Source organism: Lagopus muta, chromosome 15 (genome assembly GCF_023343835.1).
Source record: "Lagopus muta isolate bLagMut1 chromosome 15, bLagMut1 primary, whole genome shotgun sequence".
Taxonomy (NCBI): Eukaryota; Metazoa; Chordata; class Aves; order Galliformes; family Phasianidae; genus Lagopus; species Lagopus muta.
The window spans coordinates 9528216-9544028 of NC_064447.1; the positions used below are offsets into that span (position 1 = coordinate 9528216).

A 15813-nucleotide genomic window follows, 5' to 3' on the forward strand; every position below is an offset into this window, starting at 1 on the left:
AAGTCTCAGCAAAAGGGAACATTGGAGAAGCTTCTGTCACAAGTCCATACACTGCAATAGGGGAGAAAAAAGGGCAAAGTTATAGAACTCACTGCTGCTATCCCACATGTGGCACTCCTAAAAGCGAGGAGCTTATGTGCCCGAAAGTGCATTAGGTAATTGCAACACACCTGGCAAAACGAAGCCATAAACACTTCAGGACAAAATCCATATTTTCTCTATATGTTTATACACACACACACACACACACACAGTGCCTCGCACTTGGGAATCCACTTCTCCAGGGCACTGCCTCCAAACAAAGCCAGTTGGCACACATCACTTCCAAGAGACCAACTGTCCATCAAAACGAGATGACGGAATTAACCCAGTGCACCATTAATTTCAGAACATCATTAACTTAAAAGTGTGGGGGTAGGAAACCTTATTGACAGCTGGTTTCAGTTGCTGCCAAGTCTTCAGCACTGCACAGCGGTTGTGGGGGGAGGAAATAAGCTAGAATGGCAGTAAATGAAACCACTCGTCTGGTTTCTGAATTCACTTTATTGTGGTCGCGGATCTCTAAAAACTGGGATCCTGTGCTCTGTAATTACAACATCCACATCTAAATGGAAGGAACGGGGATAACATTATAAAAGGGGGCTCGAAGGGGAGGATTACGGCTGGGTGTGCGCCTGGAGCTGGGAAAGGTGCCCGAGCAGAGCTGGGGAGGAGCAGTGGATGAGAAACCAAGGGTGCCATGATCTGTCCCTCAAGAGGCAGGGAGTGAGGCTGGTGAGCCTGGTTACATGACCACACACACAAAGGCCAAGCCCCGGCCTTTGCCAAGTTCACAGCCTGTGCTCATTTCCAAAGTTAAAGCCATTATGGGTCCCTGCCTTGCATGACAGCAGAACTTGCCAAACTAAAGCAGTGTTTGCTTTGGTTAAATCCTTCCAGTGCCAAAAACAGATGCTGAAGCAGCAGCTTCAAGAAGCCCATTCTGAGCCGCTCCTTCCACCAGGATCAAAACAGAAAACACAAGAACAGGAGCAGGAAGCAGCACTGCACCCAACTACAGCACACCCTGAGCAGAGCCAGCTCAAAGAACAGCACGTGCAGAGCCAACACACACAGGCATTGATGGAAAATAGGAGCATCAGCTTGGTGCATTCACATCCTGTAATGCCAGGCAGCTGTGCTGCAGCACGCTGATGCACAGGAGGTGCAACACAAAGCTGCAGGCCTGCTTTTCTGGGATGTTGCAGCAGAAAGGTTTTGTGTTTCAGCTCACAGACATTGATAGGTAAAATCTGAAAACTGCACTTTAGTAACTCCATTCCTTGAGGAAATAAATCATTTCATTGCATTAATCTCTGAAGGTTGCCCCCCCAAAGCCCTCTCACCAGCCATTCTGCAAGTAAGATTCCCCATTAAAAGCAGTTTGCAGTAAGGTTATGGGTTTCAGTGGAAGCATGGTACCAAGCTCATAAAGACATGAGTTATTTCAGTTCAAGTTTCCACCTCCTTTATACCACAGTATCTTCTCCCAGGAGAGCTTTGTTTTTGCAGCCACTTCCCTCCCATTCCCCAGGACAGCACCACTGTTTATCCAGACAGATCTGGAAGCTCCCTCCAGCAGCAGAGCTCAGCCCTGCACCTCTCTGGTGCTTCGGGTAACCCCAGCCCAGCAAAGAGCTTGCACTACTGACAGCAAGCACTCTCAAAAGTAAATGTCCGGGTGAAGACCCTCAGGGAAGTCAGCAAACAGCTTCCACCAGGCCTGTACCCCTTCCTAACCCTTGGTCTCTTTTCAGCTGCACCAACCTCTATATTCACATTCTTTCCAACCACAGCTGTTGGGGAACTTAGATGAGTGAAGCAACACAAACGTGTGCTGGACCAGGCTGGGTGCATGAAGCTATTTGGCAAGTTACAGCTTTAAAAAAAAAATCATGAAAAAACATTATTCATTCTTTTCCTAAATCTTTCAGCTGTGGAATCAATACCCAAGTCTGCATACTGGATACAGCTGGCAACTGGGTGTGCCAGATAATAAGCAATTAAAAAAATATTTGTCTCAGTCTCTGGCAAAGCCCCACGGTACATCCGACACCACACAGCCATGCCACCAACCACAGCATGATGATAATTCTGGACTCTTGTTTTCTCATCAACTGTGATTTGCAGAAGAGATTGCAAGCTAGAGACAGTTCTTGCAAAGGAAACAGAGCGATGTCATTAACTGCCCATACACAAGGCTCCCTGCACAGCTGCCCTATTCCATATCCCATTCTGATCACTCCTGAAGATTTACATTTTTTCTCATGAAATCAAGTTTAGGGCACGTTCAGACAGAAGCAGTGCGACTCACCGAGGAGGCTGAAGGTCACAGCCAGACACTGAGGCTGCTGAACACGGAGCGCTGTGCACAGGGATGCAGCACTGTGGCTGCACACAGGCCTGCATGGGACCCTCAGCACAACACCCGAGTGCACGGTGAGCTAACAGTGCTGTAAGGCTTATTAATTGAAAATAAAATAATAAATCATCCAAGGTACTCTTATTGAGTAAAAATGAACCAGTAATTGCAGCAAGTCAAAACACTGTATGCTACCGATTTCAAGGATTTACATTCCTCTTCCATTTTCTTCTTTTCAAATTTCTTTGAATTCCTACAAGCATTCACATTATTTAAATAAGACTCACTGCAGAGACTCCGCTTGCTACAGAAACGCACAGCCTATTGATGCTGCACTGTCCCATGCTGCAGTTGCTCAACAAACCCTGGCATGCCATTCCACCAAAACCACTCCTCTTGTTTTCCAGTGTGCCCCAATGGCAAGCTGCACTTGCCATGGCTCAGTTCTCCTCCAAGAATCTATCCATGGAAGCAGACAGCGAGCAGAGCTGGTGCGGCCCAAGACTCCACTGAAGCATCTCATGACAGCCCGTGAGGCATTTGGCAGTGCTGCTCACAAAGAGCTCCTCGCTCCTGGTCCACTCGTTGCTGGACCTGTGTTCTCTATCTCTGCCTGCCTTTGCAGTCCTTTCTCACAGACCAACATACATCTCTGGGAGAAGATAAGGACAGGGATGCTCTCAAGCCTCCTGGGACATCCTGCAGCACCTGCGCTCCTTACTGCAACCCAGGCACCCAACCCATGGCAACTAATCCAACCACTCCAAGCGAGGCAAGCAGCAGCTTCACCCCGGAACACACATTTATGGTCTCACAGATGGAGGAAGGAGAACAGCAAGTGCCAGGTGATGGAGCCGGCCCCTCGGGTGGCTGCTGAGCAAACGCCAGCCCAGGGCAGGGAGGGGAGACCTTAACGCGCTGGGGGGGATGCTAAATGATTCATTTCTGACATCAGCCATGATTAAATTTTAATCTCTCAAACAAAAATATGGTTCTCATTAGCCTCATTAGTTCCCAGTTGTACTGCAAGGCAACAGTGTCACATGGTATTAATCTTTGTTTTCATTAATATGTCATATCAACTGCCCGTGTCTGCTCACAGCATTCTTTGAAACTGATCCGCTCCCTCTCTTCTCTAGGAGTAGGAAGTGCCAAAAAGCAGCTTCCTCGACAGGAAGGATGACCCCCTGAGATCCTTCAGCTTCAGGTTTACGTTTCTAGAGATAATCTTTTCTTTCTGGGGAAAGAGGGAGGGAAGTTTGGAATGAAGGGATGCTAGGCTGTGAGCCACAATAACAAAGAAATTCCTGAGGTTTACGGCCAAGGCAAGGGCCAGATAAAGGAATGAGATATTCCACATTTACTTGTTGTTGTTGTTGTCATTGGGATGCTTGGGAGAGCTAGAAAAATAAAGCCAGGCTGCAGACAGGGTTACTTGCAAAGCCTTAAATGAAGCCCAAACAGCTCCAACTTAGCGCACACATCAAGGTGATATTTGTTCATGTGACCTGTCTGAAAACTTCGATGCCTTTTTAAATACACAAAATGGCACACTGCATTCAGGCACAATATTAATTTTTTGCCTGCGTTTCCAATTTTAAAATCTGAAAAGCTGATGTTAATTAAGCCTTAGACCCTCAGTACAAGCCTTGTATTACTTCCAGACAGGCAGATAAAGCAGGAGAGAGACCAAGGTCACACAGCTAAGTACATCCCAGCACGTCCATCGCTGCCTATAGGAGAGGCCTCAGCAAACTCCCCAGCCGAACCAGGCACATCAGTGAAACCCAGGACACACAAGTCCCAGTCCCTGCTGGCACATCTTGTGATCCTTCAGCATTTGCTTGCTCAGGAGTAGCCAAGAAAGCGTTAGTGAACTACTCATGCTGCTGAATATGCATCAGCCCAAATGCATCAAGCCCGTGCCCGTACCTCCATTCACACATGAGATGGCTCTGGTTTGCTGGACACTCAGTGGATGATTTCTCCATCTGAATTCTGCAGAACTGGTCTCTTCTTGTCATAAAACAACCATCCCTGCAAGCACTGTGCCCTCATCACGAGGCTCAAAAACCAGCACACTTAAAAAGGCAAACAAAGTTTGCTAAATCCAGTCCATAATTCACACAATGGTTGATTGATACGCTGGAATAAGAAATCTAACTTACACTGGATAGGATGTTGCTAGACAAAAACATAAGTGCTTCAGATTATTAAAAAAATAAGCTACAGAATACAAGAGAAAAGAAAAGGAGAAGTCCATCTGATGGTACCAAAGCCCTCCTGGAGAGGGAACACCACAGCCATGAGCATCTCATCAGCCTCCCAGCATTTAGTGGAGTTCAACCTGAACCATTCACCAGTTCATCTGCTTGCAGACAGGAGACTGTGATTGAAGTCCTGCATAGGTCAAGTGGTTTTTAATGAGACCTATAAAACACAAAACCTCCACGACGTCCAAGTTTTTCTTTTTCCTCTATTGTGAATGAAGTTCTGAGGATGGTAATTTAATTGCAATTAAATTACATGCCTCACAGACACGCTTTCCTGACCTGCAGTATACCTGTCCCTTCATTAAGTATTTAACATTAGAACTATTAATATTATGCTCAGTCAGCTAAACAGGCATCTGGGGCCAGAAAGACAGATGCCTGTCCTCTCCTCTGTGCTCCAGGAAAGCAGGGAAGCATCTGCAACTTCCTGGAACCCACCATGGCACACAGGCTTCAAAGGGCACCTGCACACAGCTCAGCTGATCTGCCACCACGCTCTAGCTTTGTGCAGTGGTGAAGCACTGCTCAGATTCATTTTCACTGCAGGAAAAAAAAAAAAAAACCAAAAAACAAAACAAAAAAAACCTTGTATAGCATTAATTTATCCTAGATATCTGTTAGCAGTAGCTCAACCAAGGTATTCCACAAGGGAAGAAGGCACTGAAAAGAACACTGTAGCCACCTCAAGCTACAGCATGTTATTTATTGGCTTGTTTAACATATTCCCTCGAGCTCCTGTAGCTCTACCAGAATCTCAGTTATGAAGGGAAAAAAAGGTAATAGGATTTAAAACCCCACAATTCCAGCTTTTGTATCACATCTTGCACACCGTACCGCCAAACGCTCTCTAACAGTGGACAATGTTTTGTACAGTGAAGCAAGGCAATGGCGATGGGAAAGGAAAGGGTTTTCAAACCACATCTGAATGTCAGCTGGGGGAGTGGTTTGCAGAGGAAAGAACAGAAGAAGGAACAGGAGATCAGTGGCAGAGTAGTTTAAGAGTTTGTTTATATAAGAAAATGTAATAGCTCTCTGGAGACACCTTACTGTGGGATAAAAGTGATTTTATTCCAGAATTATGAATTCACTTTGGAAGTGCATTAGTTATTCTGGTAGAAAAATGATTCAACTTCTGCTAGAACACCTCTCCCCAAGAGCCCATCCTGACAAAGGACCTGTTCTGCACAGCCCATCCCTGCAGACAGCGGCTGCAGCAGAAGCCATGGGGAAGAAAACCACAAATGGAGGTTTTGTGAGGTCACCTGCAACACACACTTGTACTTTTAAGAAGGGACAGCTTTTCCCATTCCTGCTGAAATCTACTACAATCCATTACATTCATGTTAAGGAGGGAGGAAACGGAGAAAAGCAAAGACGTTCAGAGCAAACCTGCAGAGCTCTATCATTCTTCCAGGGACTCAACCCAGACAAGCAGGACTAGCAGACAACAAAACACACACTCAAGCACGAGAGGCTCCCATAAAAACATTTACAGGCACCTCTAGATTCATTGAATAGTTTCTATTATTGCTGAATAGGGACCACTTTTTGCTGTTGCTGTTTTACTGAAGTTAGGAATAGCCTGCAACGCCTGCAAGAAAACCAGTGCAGTGATCAAGCATTTCATCCAACCTGTGGTCAGACTTCAAATGTTCTTTTGTGCTATTTCAGTGTTTAGAAATCCCGATGACCCCTTCCTAGCTCAAAAGCAAAAGTTCAGAATGGCAGAGGGGGAAATAAATCCAGTATCTTAAAACAGACATACTGAGCTTGGTACCATTACACAGCCAGAGAATACATCCAGATTTAGTCTGAGAAGACTCTGAATATCACAGCTGGCGTGGGAACAGAGTGCTCGGAATTACAAAAGGTTCCCTGTGCACTTCACTTTAAGATTTGGCAATCTTGGTCCTGCATTTCACAGGTACCAAAATTAACGTGATTTTCTCCAAATGTTGGCCTAGCTTTGAGCACAAAGTACATCTTAATTCATACAATTCACCTGTGCTTTGGTGGAGACAACTGTGAACTTGACAAATCAAGGGTTTACCAGGACAGAGCCTTGGCTCCAGTTCTCAGCATTCTTAGGCTCCCAAAGTAATCCTTATCATGGGAAATCTATCACAAACATCTCATGCCAACCTGTTGCAGGAACAGCTTCCTTCCCTGCATACACAAGCTTCTAAAATCCATCCTGCACTGAAAGAACCAGGCACCATCCAGAGAGGCAGCTCCATTCCCCAGCAATTGGAGCTGACCCTGCCATTGCCTCCAAGGATGTGACCCCTAGTGCTGGGACACAAGGAACCACATTCTCCCCCCCCAGACACCTCATTTCCCACAGTCAACAACTAACCTCCTTCACCATCTAGGTAGGCATCTTTCTTCTCCTGGACCTTAAATCCTGATTTTTTGTCTTTTCTTTTTGGTTGGTTGGCTTTTTTTGTTTGTTTTTTAAATCAATAGGTGTTATAACACACCCAAAGGCCCAAGCTGGTCCCTTACAGCGCAGTTGCAGCAGGCTCTGCTCCCCCCCAGCTCGGAGGCAGCAGCACCAGGAGGCAGGCAACGTGCCCGGCCTTCCAAAGGGGACGGTTTGCTCTTCTAAAGCTTCCTCTGACTCTGAGCCCAAGCCAGCTGGGCAGCAGTTGAAAGACTTGATCCTTCAGCAGCGCCCGGCATCTGGAGCCTCCAGCCCAAAACAAATAGAAACATTTAAAATTAAAACAGAAAAAAAAAAAAAAAAGGCGATAAAAAGAATAAATTGTTCCTCGCTGGCCTAAAGAGAACTCTTCCTCCCTGTCCCCCTGTATATCCTTGAACTGCTTTCCCAATGTTGGCTGGACAGGAGCAGCCCGCAGCCTGTGCCCAGCAGTGCCAGCTTGCAGCACTCACACCTGCAAAGCAGCTCTACAACCAACCATGCAGTAATGGGGCCATGAGAGGAGCTGCTTCTTTATTTCAGACACCTTCACTGAGCTGTCTCATAATTGCTATCAGGAAATTCTGGCAATGTTATCCCTTCCCCTTCTTTATGAAGCTGCTGTGGTCTTCAATAGACCACAGAATCACTGAGGCTGGAAAAGATCTCTAAGCTCCCAACTCCAGCCTCACCCCCATGCCACCATACCCACTGACCACGTCCCTCAGTGTCACATCTCCATGGCTCTGGAACACCTTTAGGGATGGTGACTCCACCACTCTTCTGGCAAAGCAATTTTCCCACATGATTCAGGGAAGAATCACACCTCATCAAAACCTCTCAACCTGCCCAAATCTGTAAGACAAAGTTAGCAGGCCACGTAATACCATCAAAATCACCATTGACACAGTTTCAAGGCTACTCCAATACCAAGCTTAGCACTGTTACCCACAACCCCAAAGTCTGTAGGACTTCAGGCACAGCCAGCCTGCACCAGGTGCCATCAAACCCTCTGCAGGGTGCCAAGGACAGAATTAACCCACCCCTTTCCCTCTCCCCACCTCCACTTGCACTGGAAGCACCCAGCTGCCAGCACCCCTTCTCCAGGGAACTGAATGTCACACTACATGCACAACAATAATGTGGTTTACATCACCCAGTGACCCACTTCAGAGGATCTAATGAAAAACTGTAACCACAAAAGAATGGACTGTACTGCTGGGTTGCTTTGATTCCTTTCTCCCACCCCTTTACATGAACTTAATTTCCTGTCTAATACATTCAATGCCACAACTAAGAGAAATTGGGGCAGCACTTCCCCCCCACCCTTTTCCCTCTCAGCCCTTCCCCCAGAAGAACCCAGCCCCTTTCCACACTGTGTTACTGCTGGATACCAGGAGTAACCCCCTCATGTCACTGTCACTTTTAAATTCCAAATCTGAAGTATGAATGAGGCAAACAAAGAAAAATAATAAAAAGGCCTTATCTCAAAAATCAACGGACATTTCCTTTCAACCACAACATCTATAGAATGCAAACTCTGGCCTCTCTTGCATTCCTGTTGGTCAACCCATTGTCTTCAGAGCTGCAACAAGACCTAAAGCTGGGTGGTGAGCTTTAAAACCCCCCAGGAAGAGGCATTTGGACACGGTCTGCTGGTTACTGGTGGTTCAGCTCCCCATGAAAGAGGCTCCCCTCATCCCACTGCTCTTCCCTGTGCAGGCTTGGAAGACAACAGAGTGGTCACTTAAACAGGCATAACTGGATTGCTTTTAGCCAAACCTTGGGAGTTCTGCAGCACTGCCATCCCTCCAGCTCCTGCAGAGAGGAGGTCCACATCTCTGCTGCAAGCATGGAAAGCCACAGGGAGCAGAGGGGCGGTGCAGAACATGCCTGACCAACAGGAGGCTGAGATCACACCCCAATCAGGGTGCCTTTTTGTTTGAAAACTGTAATGAAGTTACACCACTGTACAGCCATGACACCAGAACACTGAGTGCTCCAGAGTGCCTTAAGAGCACTAAGAAAGCTAAGTTCTTAGCTAGCCTGCTCCTGAAGGGCAAGATCAAACCTTCAGCCTGCTACAGCTCTGCAGGTCCACCATCCATACCTTGCAACTTGAATAATGTTGGCAATAGACAGGTATTAGTCCCACCCAGAATCCTGTATCTGTGGAAATGAGCAGGGTGATGCTTGAATCCTCACCCTGTAGAGAATCTAGAAAAACAGGCAAGCAATCTTGGAGTAACTTGGAAACGAGCAACAGAAAACTGTCTCCAAACTATTTTTCAAATTGTGGCTTTCTTTCGCAGGCTGAAGTTCATGCTGAGTTAAGAGCTCAGAAAACAGAGCTTTTCAGAAAACTGAAGCTGTTATCGTTCACCCACTTACATACCACTGGGAGTAGGATAGGAATGAATGGGATGGGACACGACGCCGGGCTGCTCAACCACATACAGATCCCTAAAATTAAATTCATTGATCCCTTCTATAATGAGGGTGTCCAGTCACATGCTGTGGAGCCAGAACATCGCAGTGACACAGCTGGATCACATCCAACAGTACAGGCACTCTTCTCCTCAGGGCCCTCCAGCTATTCCAAGTTAGCCTATTGCCTTTGCTCTAGCAGAGGTGCGGGTACTTAAAGAGGTGAATTAATGAAGTTTGGTTTCCCAAGACCTCATTATTTTAGCCTGCAACTCTAAGGCCTTAAAAAAAGCATGAAGACCAGCTGAAATGCCTTCTCTGGCTGGAGCATGCTTTTCTTTAAACCAAAATCTGCTCCATAGATCTTCTCTGCAGCTAGGCAATGTGCACTCCTCCTTCTTCTTTCCTTTTTCTTTCCCACAGGTTCTGCATATTTATTTTGAGTGCTCCAGCTCTCTGGATAAAACTGAAAATTGATAAACCATCTCAAGGGAATTCCCTTGCAAAAGACAACGTGCAGCACGGTATTTTGTGCAGCCAGTTCTCTCACAGAGAACAGTGGCAATCAGGACTGATTTTCTGAGCGAAAGAGAGCAGGAACATGCCTGTAATTCATTTCTGCTCAATGTCTTCCTTCTCTCACATGCATCATTCCTGATCAGATGACTAACCTCAAATAGTAATAGAACGTCAATGGGGACAATAAACTGCAAGGAATTACAGAGAAAAGCAAAGTAGAGAGATTGTTAACCTACCAGATCTGTCCAACATTGACCAATGAGAGGTAGAGGATCCACAGGACAGCCATGAGGACCATGTTTGCACATCCAGTTATCAATATAAAGGCTGAAATCACCAGACCAAGCATGGAGATACAGTCCAAGATGCTGTCCATGTCTGACCAGTCCAGAAACCAGATGATTGTCGGGGCATAGCTGAGGGCATCTAGGTTTATCTTCCCTTTGAAATACTTTTTGACATTCTGTAGGTATAGCTTACATGGGAGCAGGCCTTTCTCTCCTATCAGCTGCTTGTTTTGATGGTACGCCACCAGGAAGGCCACAACTAGACAGAAAACGAGGAGAAAAAAAAAATATTAGAAATCAGATCTACAGAAGTATATTCATGTCTTTGGAAGGAATTTGTTACATGTCCTCGTCTCCACTAAAACACAACACAGCCATTTCTATTTAGCATGATGTAAAAGGCAGAGGAATTCCATCTACGCTTTACACCAGGAAATGGCACAGCATCTGTTTTGAGATAATTCTCTCCCCAACTGCTGCAAGGGATGTGCCATTTGCCACAGGCAAACTCAGTAACACACTTTGGGAAAAGCTGCCTGCAGCCAAGGGACCTGACCCACCAACAAACAGGAGGTTCAGCCCAACTGCTGGACTCAGCGTGACCCCCGGTTACTCACATATGCTATTCATCTCCTAATGCAGATGAGGAAAACAGCTTAATTGCATTGCAGATGCAGAGTGAAAGTAATGCATTAATTTCAAGACTTTCAGAGGGAATTAGCTTCCCACAAAACAATGCTTGTGTGGGATACACCAGGAAGCCCTCAGCACAGATACCGGGGAGCACAGTTTAAGCAGCCAGATGGATGCACACAGTTCCTATGCAGCAGCAGAGACAGCTGCACCTTCTGACCCTTTTTATTTCAGTTTCACCAAATATGTTGCAGTGTCACAGCTCCACCATGGATGCTGGCTCTGCTGATTTACTCTACATCCCCTGTCCAGTACACAGAGCCCACGGCAGAAGCAGATTTTATCTGCAGTGTTTTGATTTCAGTGGACAGCCTACTTCCCATTTTTATAAAGCATTATCTGCGCACCTATCAAGCACTGGAATTTGTCCTCATGCTGAATACACTTAATATTTCACAATACTGCTAATGAGACCAAAACACGCCATCATTCATCCAGCAGCGCCACGGTTAAGCACTGCAACTGCAGAAGATGGCAGTTATGATATGGGTTGACCTTCTGGATCTGGTAGGCTGGAAATACAGAGGCTTAATATTTTCCCATCCTCTAAACTGCTACTATTTTTACAAGTTGCTGCAGCTCTCCCATGTTTCATATCTACACTCTCACACTGGACAATCTTAGAACAGCCAGATGCTTTTTTTTAACAGCACACAAGCAATTTAATTACAGATTGTAGACCTAGAATTTGATGTTCTACAGAGAAAGTTGGTCAGCTTCTAGGGATTATCTCATATTTTAGGAATCTCCTCCAGTTACCAATTTGCAGTTCACAAATGCAGTAATCTCCATTTCTCAGAAAAAAAAAAAAAAATAAATATGAAGGCCAACATTTCCTGATTAAGCTCCACGCGTTTTGCTCCCAGCAGCTCACTCACCCTTGTCACAAACACAAACCAAACAGCAGCCACGTCACACGCAGCAATAGCTGAGGTCTTGCAAAACGCCATTTGGTTCCCCCCCCCCCGCTCCCCTTTTGTTAATGATCAAATCCATTTCCTTCCTTATCTGCACGCTGGCATTCGGCACACAAGGATTTGGGTGCTCATCTGGTTGCTCTCTCTGGGAACGCCGGCAGAAATGTTGTGTGAAGTTCAGGCCTGGATCCCCATTTCCCAAAGTCAGTCCTGCAACCTCAGGGACCAAAAACAAACATCCCACTGCCCCCAGACACACAGCACAGTCTCCAGTTCAGTTAATCCATCTGCTTGCTCCATCTCTTTGCACACGCCGTGTATTTTGTCCTTGTTTTAAAGCCACCAAGACACAACACAGCACCCCTGAAGTCCCTAGGAAGGTTCCCACTGAAGCCAACGGGTCCTGAATCCAAGTGTGAACGCAATCATGTCGGGGTATCAGTGGTTGTGTCTTCTGCCCATCTTTTAGAAGGACCTCACAAGTGGATAAAGACTCACAGAATATTTTATTCTGTTACTGACAAGAAAAAAAAAAAAAAAAGCCTGCATTAAAGAATCAGTTTAGGACAACAAAGCACATATTTTATATGTTAGAGAACTCGTTTTTTCTACCAATACTTCTTTCTGATTTCTGCATAATCAGAGAGCCTATCACACCAAGCCAGTGGGAACATAATGCTTTTGATCCTCAAACAACTTCATCTTCCATGTGGAGTTCAAAAATAAGTAAATAAAAAAATTAAGACCAACTACATCACAAACTCCACACCACCAAACACTCCAGAACTGCTGCCCCAACCCAGAACTGCTAAGCAGTTTAAAAAGAAAAATCTAAATTAGACCCCTGTGCAGCATGCAAGATAAACAAGGAAAGGGTAATTTAGGAAAAACAAACTATAGCATTCAAAGTACACATTGTATGTACAAAATACTGCAGTCTGAAAGCAGACAAGACTGCATTATAGGTTGGCACAAACTGCACATCTAAAGGCTGCACAGACTGGGCTCCGAAGTGGCTTCCCCCTCAGAACACCAATTATTTGCTGCACTGATGACATTTTGCATCTAATGACTTCATAGCTAAATCCCATTAGCAACAGCCCTTTGATTCTGGCTTACTCAGACAAAAAGTCCCTTTTGCCCCCAGAGCCTGTGCTTTTGTTCCTCTTCCTTAGCCCCTATTCTGAAGCCTCTCCCCTTTGGCCTTGTGTTTGGGGGTTTTCCACTCCCCATCCTCCTACTCCCTCCAGGTAAACATGGTCAAGGGAATTTATTTCCACCTGGGGCTCCTGCTGGCACACCTGCTGCACGGCCGGGGCACGGGGGCAAGGTTAACTGCTGCCCTGACACAGCCATCCTTCCCCACACCACTGCTGGGAACGACACAAGGTTTTGGGAGGGCTCCCAAGGCAGGGCTTTCTTCTGCAGGCTCCCAGCACAGCTGAACACATCCCACATTCTCTGAATTCAGAATAAAGCTCCATCTTTCCCATCATCGTTGCTGCTCACTGCACTGACTTATTTTTTTTCCCTCCTTATCAACACTGCCTCCATTTGGGCATCTTCATCCCATGCCCGTCTCTTCTTTCCCCCAAAGCACCCTGCCTGACTTCTTTGCAGATTGGAGAACCCTCTGCTTCACAGACTCCCATGCTCCCTCCCACTCAGGAGCCTCTGACAGCTCACATGGGAACACGCTCCTCTACCTGCTGCCAGCTGATCTTTACATAAGTAATGCATGTAAATTGTCACCAGCTGCTAATAGACCTTCACTACTTATCCTCACCTCAGAAGGTGCCTGACTGTACTTTTCCATTAGCTCCCCCTCCACCTTCTCCTTCCGTGCTCCTCTCTCCCCCAAATGAAGGCGTTCCTTGTTCAAACCCACATGCTACCAATAAACACAACTGGAGCATGCAGCACAGGAATCACCCATCTGAAAGGATTTGGTCTGTCCACATTGCCCTGTCACCTCAGTTCCTTTCCCCCAGTCCAGGCTCAGCCTGTCATGGTAGGAGAATGAGAGAATCCCATTCTTCATGCTCTGTAAAGATTTAAAGATGTGAAACCTAAGACTTTCCGGTCACATGGCTTTCTCTCCCCCTCATTAAAAGAAGTCTCAACTTTTACTTCAAGCCCAAACCACAAGAAGAAATGAACCAAAAGCACTGAGCTTTGCATGAAAACCAAACTACCTTTTGCACACAAGAAAAACCTGCCTGGAGCCATGTATCAGTTGCACCTTTGACCCAATGGGGCATTCAAAAAAAGCCCTATGCTGGCAAATGGAGGTTGTACTGCTGACAAGAAAAAGGAGCAGAATGTTCATGGTTTCCTAATTACCATTAGTTTTCAATTGATGAATTCCCTGGCAAAACTCTGTAATACAAAAGCAAGAACGTCTAGCAATAAGCAAAAAGCCATAATGAAGTTGAGCAGCCACTTTTCATCCCACAGCCCTACAGCCACAGTAAACACAACCAGCCCCTTCTCAGCATTGTTTTGTTTCATTGTCATTAGCCGCAAAGCAAAGGACTTCGGGGTGGCTGTGCATGGGGACTTTTTAAGTGCCTATCTCTCCATTGTCTCACTGAAAAAGCGTGAAAGCAAATACAAAAGGCTGTGGCACTGCTATGAACTTCCCTCACCTGACCCTTGCTCAATGCCATACAGGCAGCAGTGCAGCAGTGCGGCCTCCAGCTCTGAGAAGATGCATCTGCTCCAGAGCAGCTCCTCTCTGCTGTTCCTGGGAGGCAGGCTCACTCCTTCCCACTTCTTGCTATCATTTCCCTCAAATTAACACTGCTTGCTGTCCATTCACTTTCCTACAGTGCAAACCTGGTCCTGTGCAGAGTTAAACAAGAGGCACAGAGCTCACTAGCAGACACAGCACTAACACACTGCCTCTGCTGTGCAGCCTTGCTAACAAGCACCATACCAAAATAAAACCTTTCGGGGAGAAAAGGCATCAGAAGATGTACCACAATAGTGAGAAGGTTGTTGGAAAGCTACTGGGAGCCTTTTAAAATAACTGAGGGAAGAGCAGGGGAAAGCAAAGGAGATGGCAGAGAGAGGGGAGGAAGGACACCGGAGAGAGCCAGGAGCCCACAGGAAGCCCAACTCCCCCAGGAAGGCTTTGGATTTCAGAGCTGGGAAGAAGCAGCACAAATCTCCCGTAGCCTGGCTCTGGGGAAAGAAAATGCTACTATTAAACAATACATGAGGAGAAGGAAGATAAACTGTATTTACATACTAGCTTTTATTTCAAAGCACTCCACAAAGCAAAGCTGAAATTGGGAAGGGTGGTATCTAATTACTGAAAACTTCTACATCTGCAATCTGATGATGGTAATCATCCAAAAAAAGGGCACTTAAAATGACTTAGAAAGAGGGCAAAGGGAGCAAATAACACACATTTGTTGTCAGAAGCTTTGGGACCAGCTCTTTACTTGTAACAGCACTTCCACCAGCACCTCAAAGGCTTTGTGTACTTATCCCTGCGATAGGGAACATACACGAAGCACAAGACCATAACGAAAAGGCTTCAGAAGTCAAAACTGCGCTTCTCCAAGCCTCTGTGCCATGAATTACAGACTGTAATTAGCCATGGAAGATAGGTGTTAATAGTGGAAGTCAGAGCAGCACCAGCGCCATATAAAGATGCCTCTACAGAATCAAGGAGAGGAATCTGAGCAGCATGGCACAGCACAGGACCTACAGAATAGTTCTCCCCAATGTCCCAGGCTGGAGCCTGCTTTACTTCCCACTCCTCCTCCAGAAGTGTTTTGCCACTGAGTCTGCCTATATTTACTTAAAGTGGAGAAAGAGCTCCCAGCTATCAACACACCTGTGAGGGCTGTCAGCTGTAAGAGCT

At 46.1% G+C, this 15813-nt stretch overlaps 1 protein-coding gene across 3 annotated transcripts in view; it reads right to left on the reverse strand.

The window, feature by feature from the left end:
- The window catches only part of LMF1 (lipase maturation factor 1), a 164130-nt gene that overhangs the window by 144652 nt on the left and 3665 nt on the right, over positions 1-15813 (reverse strand). For 2 of the 3 annotated variants that reach the window (XM_048961400.1, XM_048961401.1), the window contains exon 2: positions 10279-10588. In XM_048961400.1, coding sequence (XP_048817357.1) covers positions 10279-10588 — 310 coding nt within the window. Of the gene's footprint in view, positions 1-10278; positions 10589-15813 lie in introns of those variants that run through there. The other variant, XM_048961402.1, reaches the window with a different exon arrangement.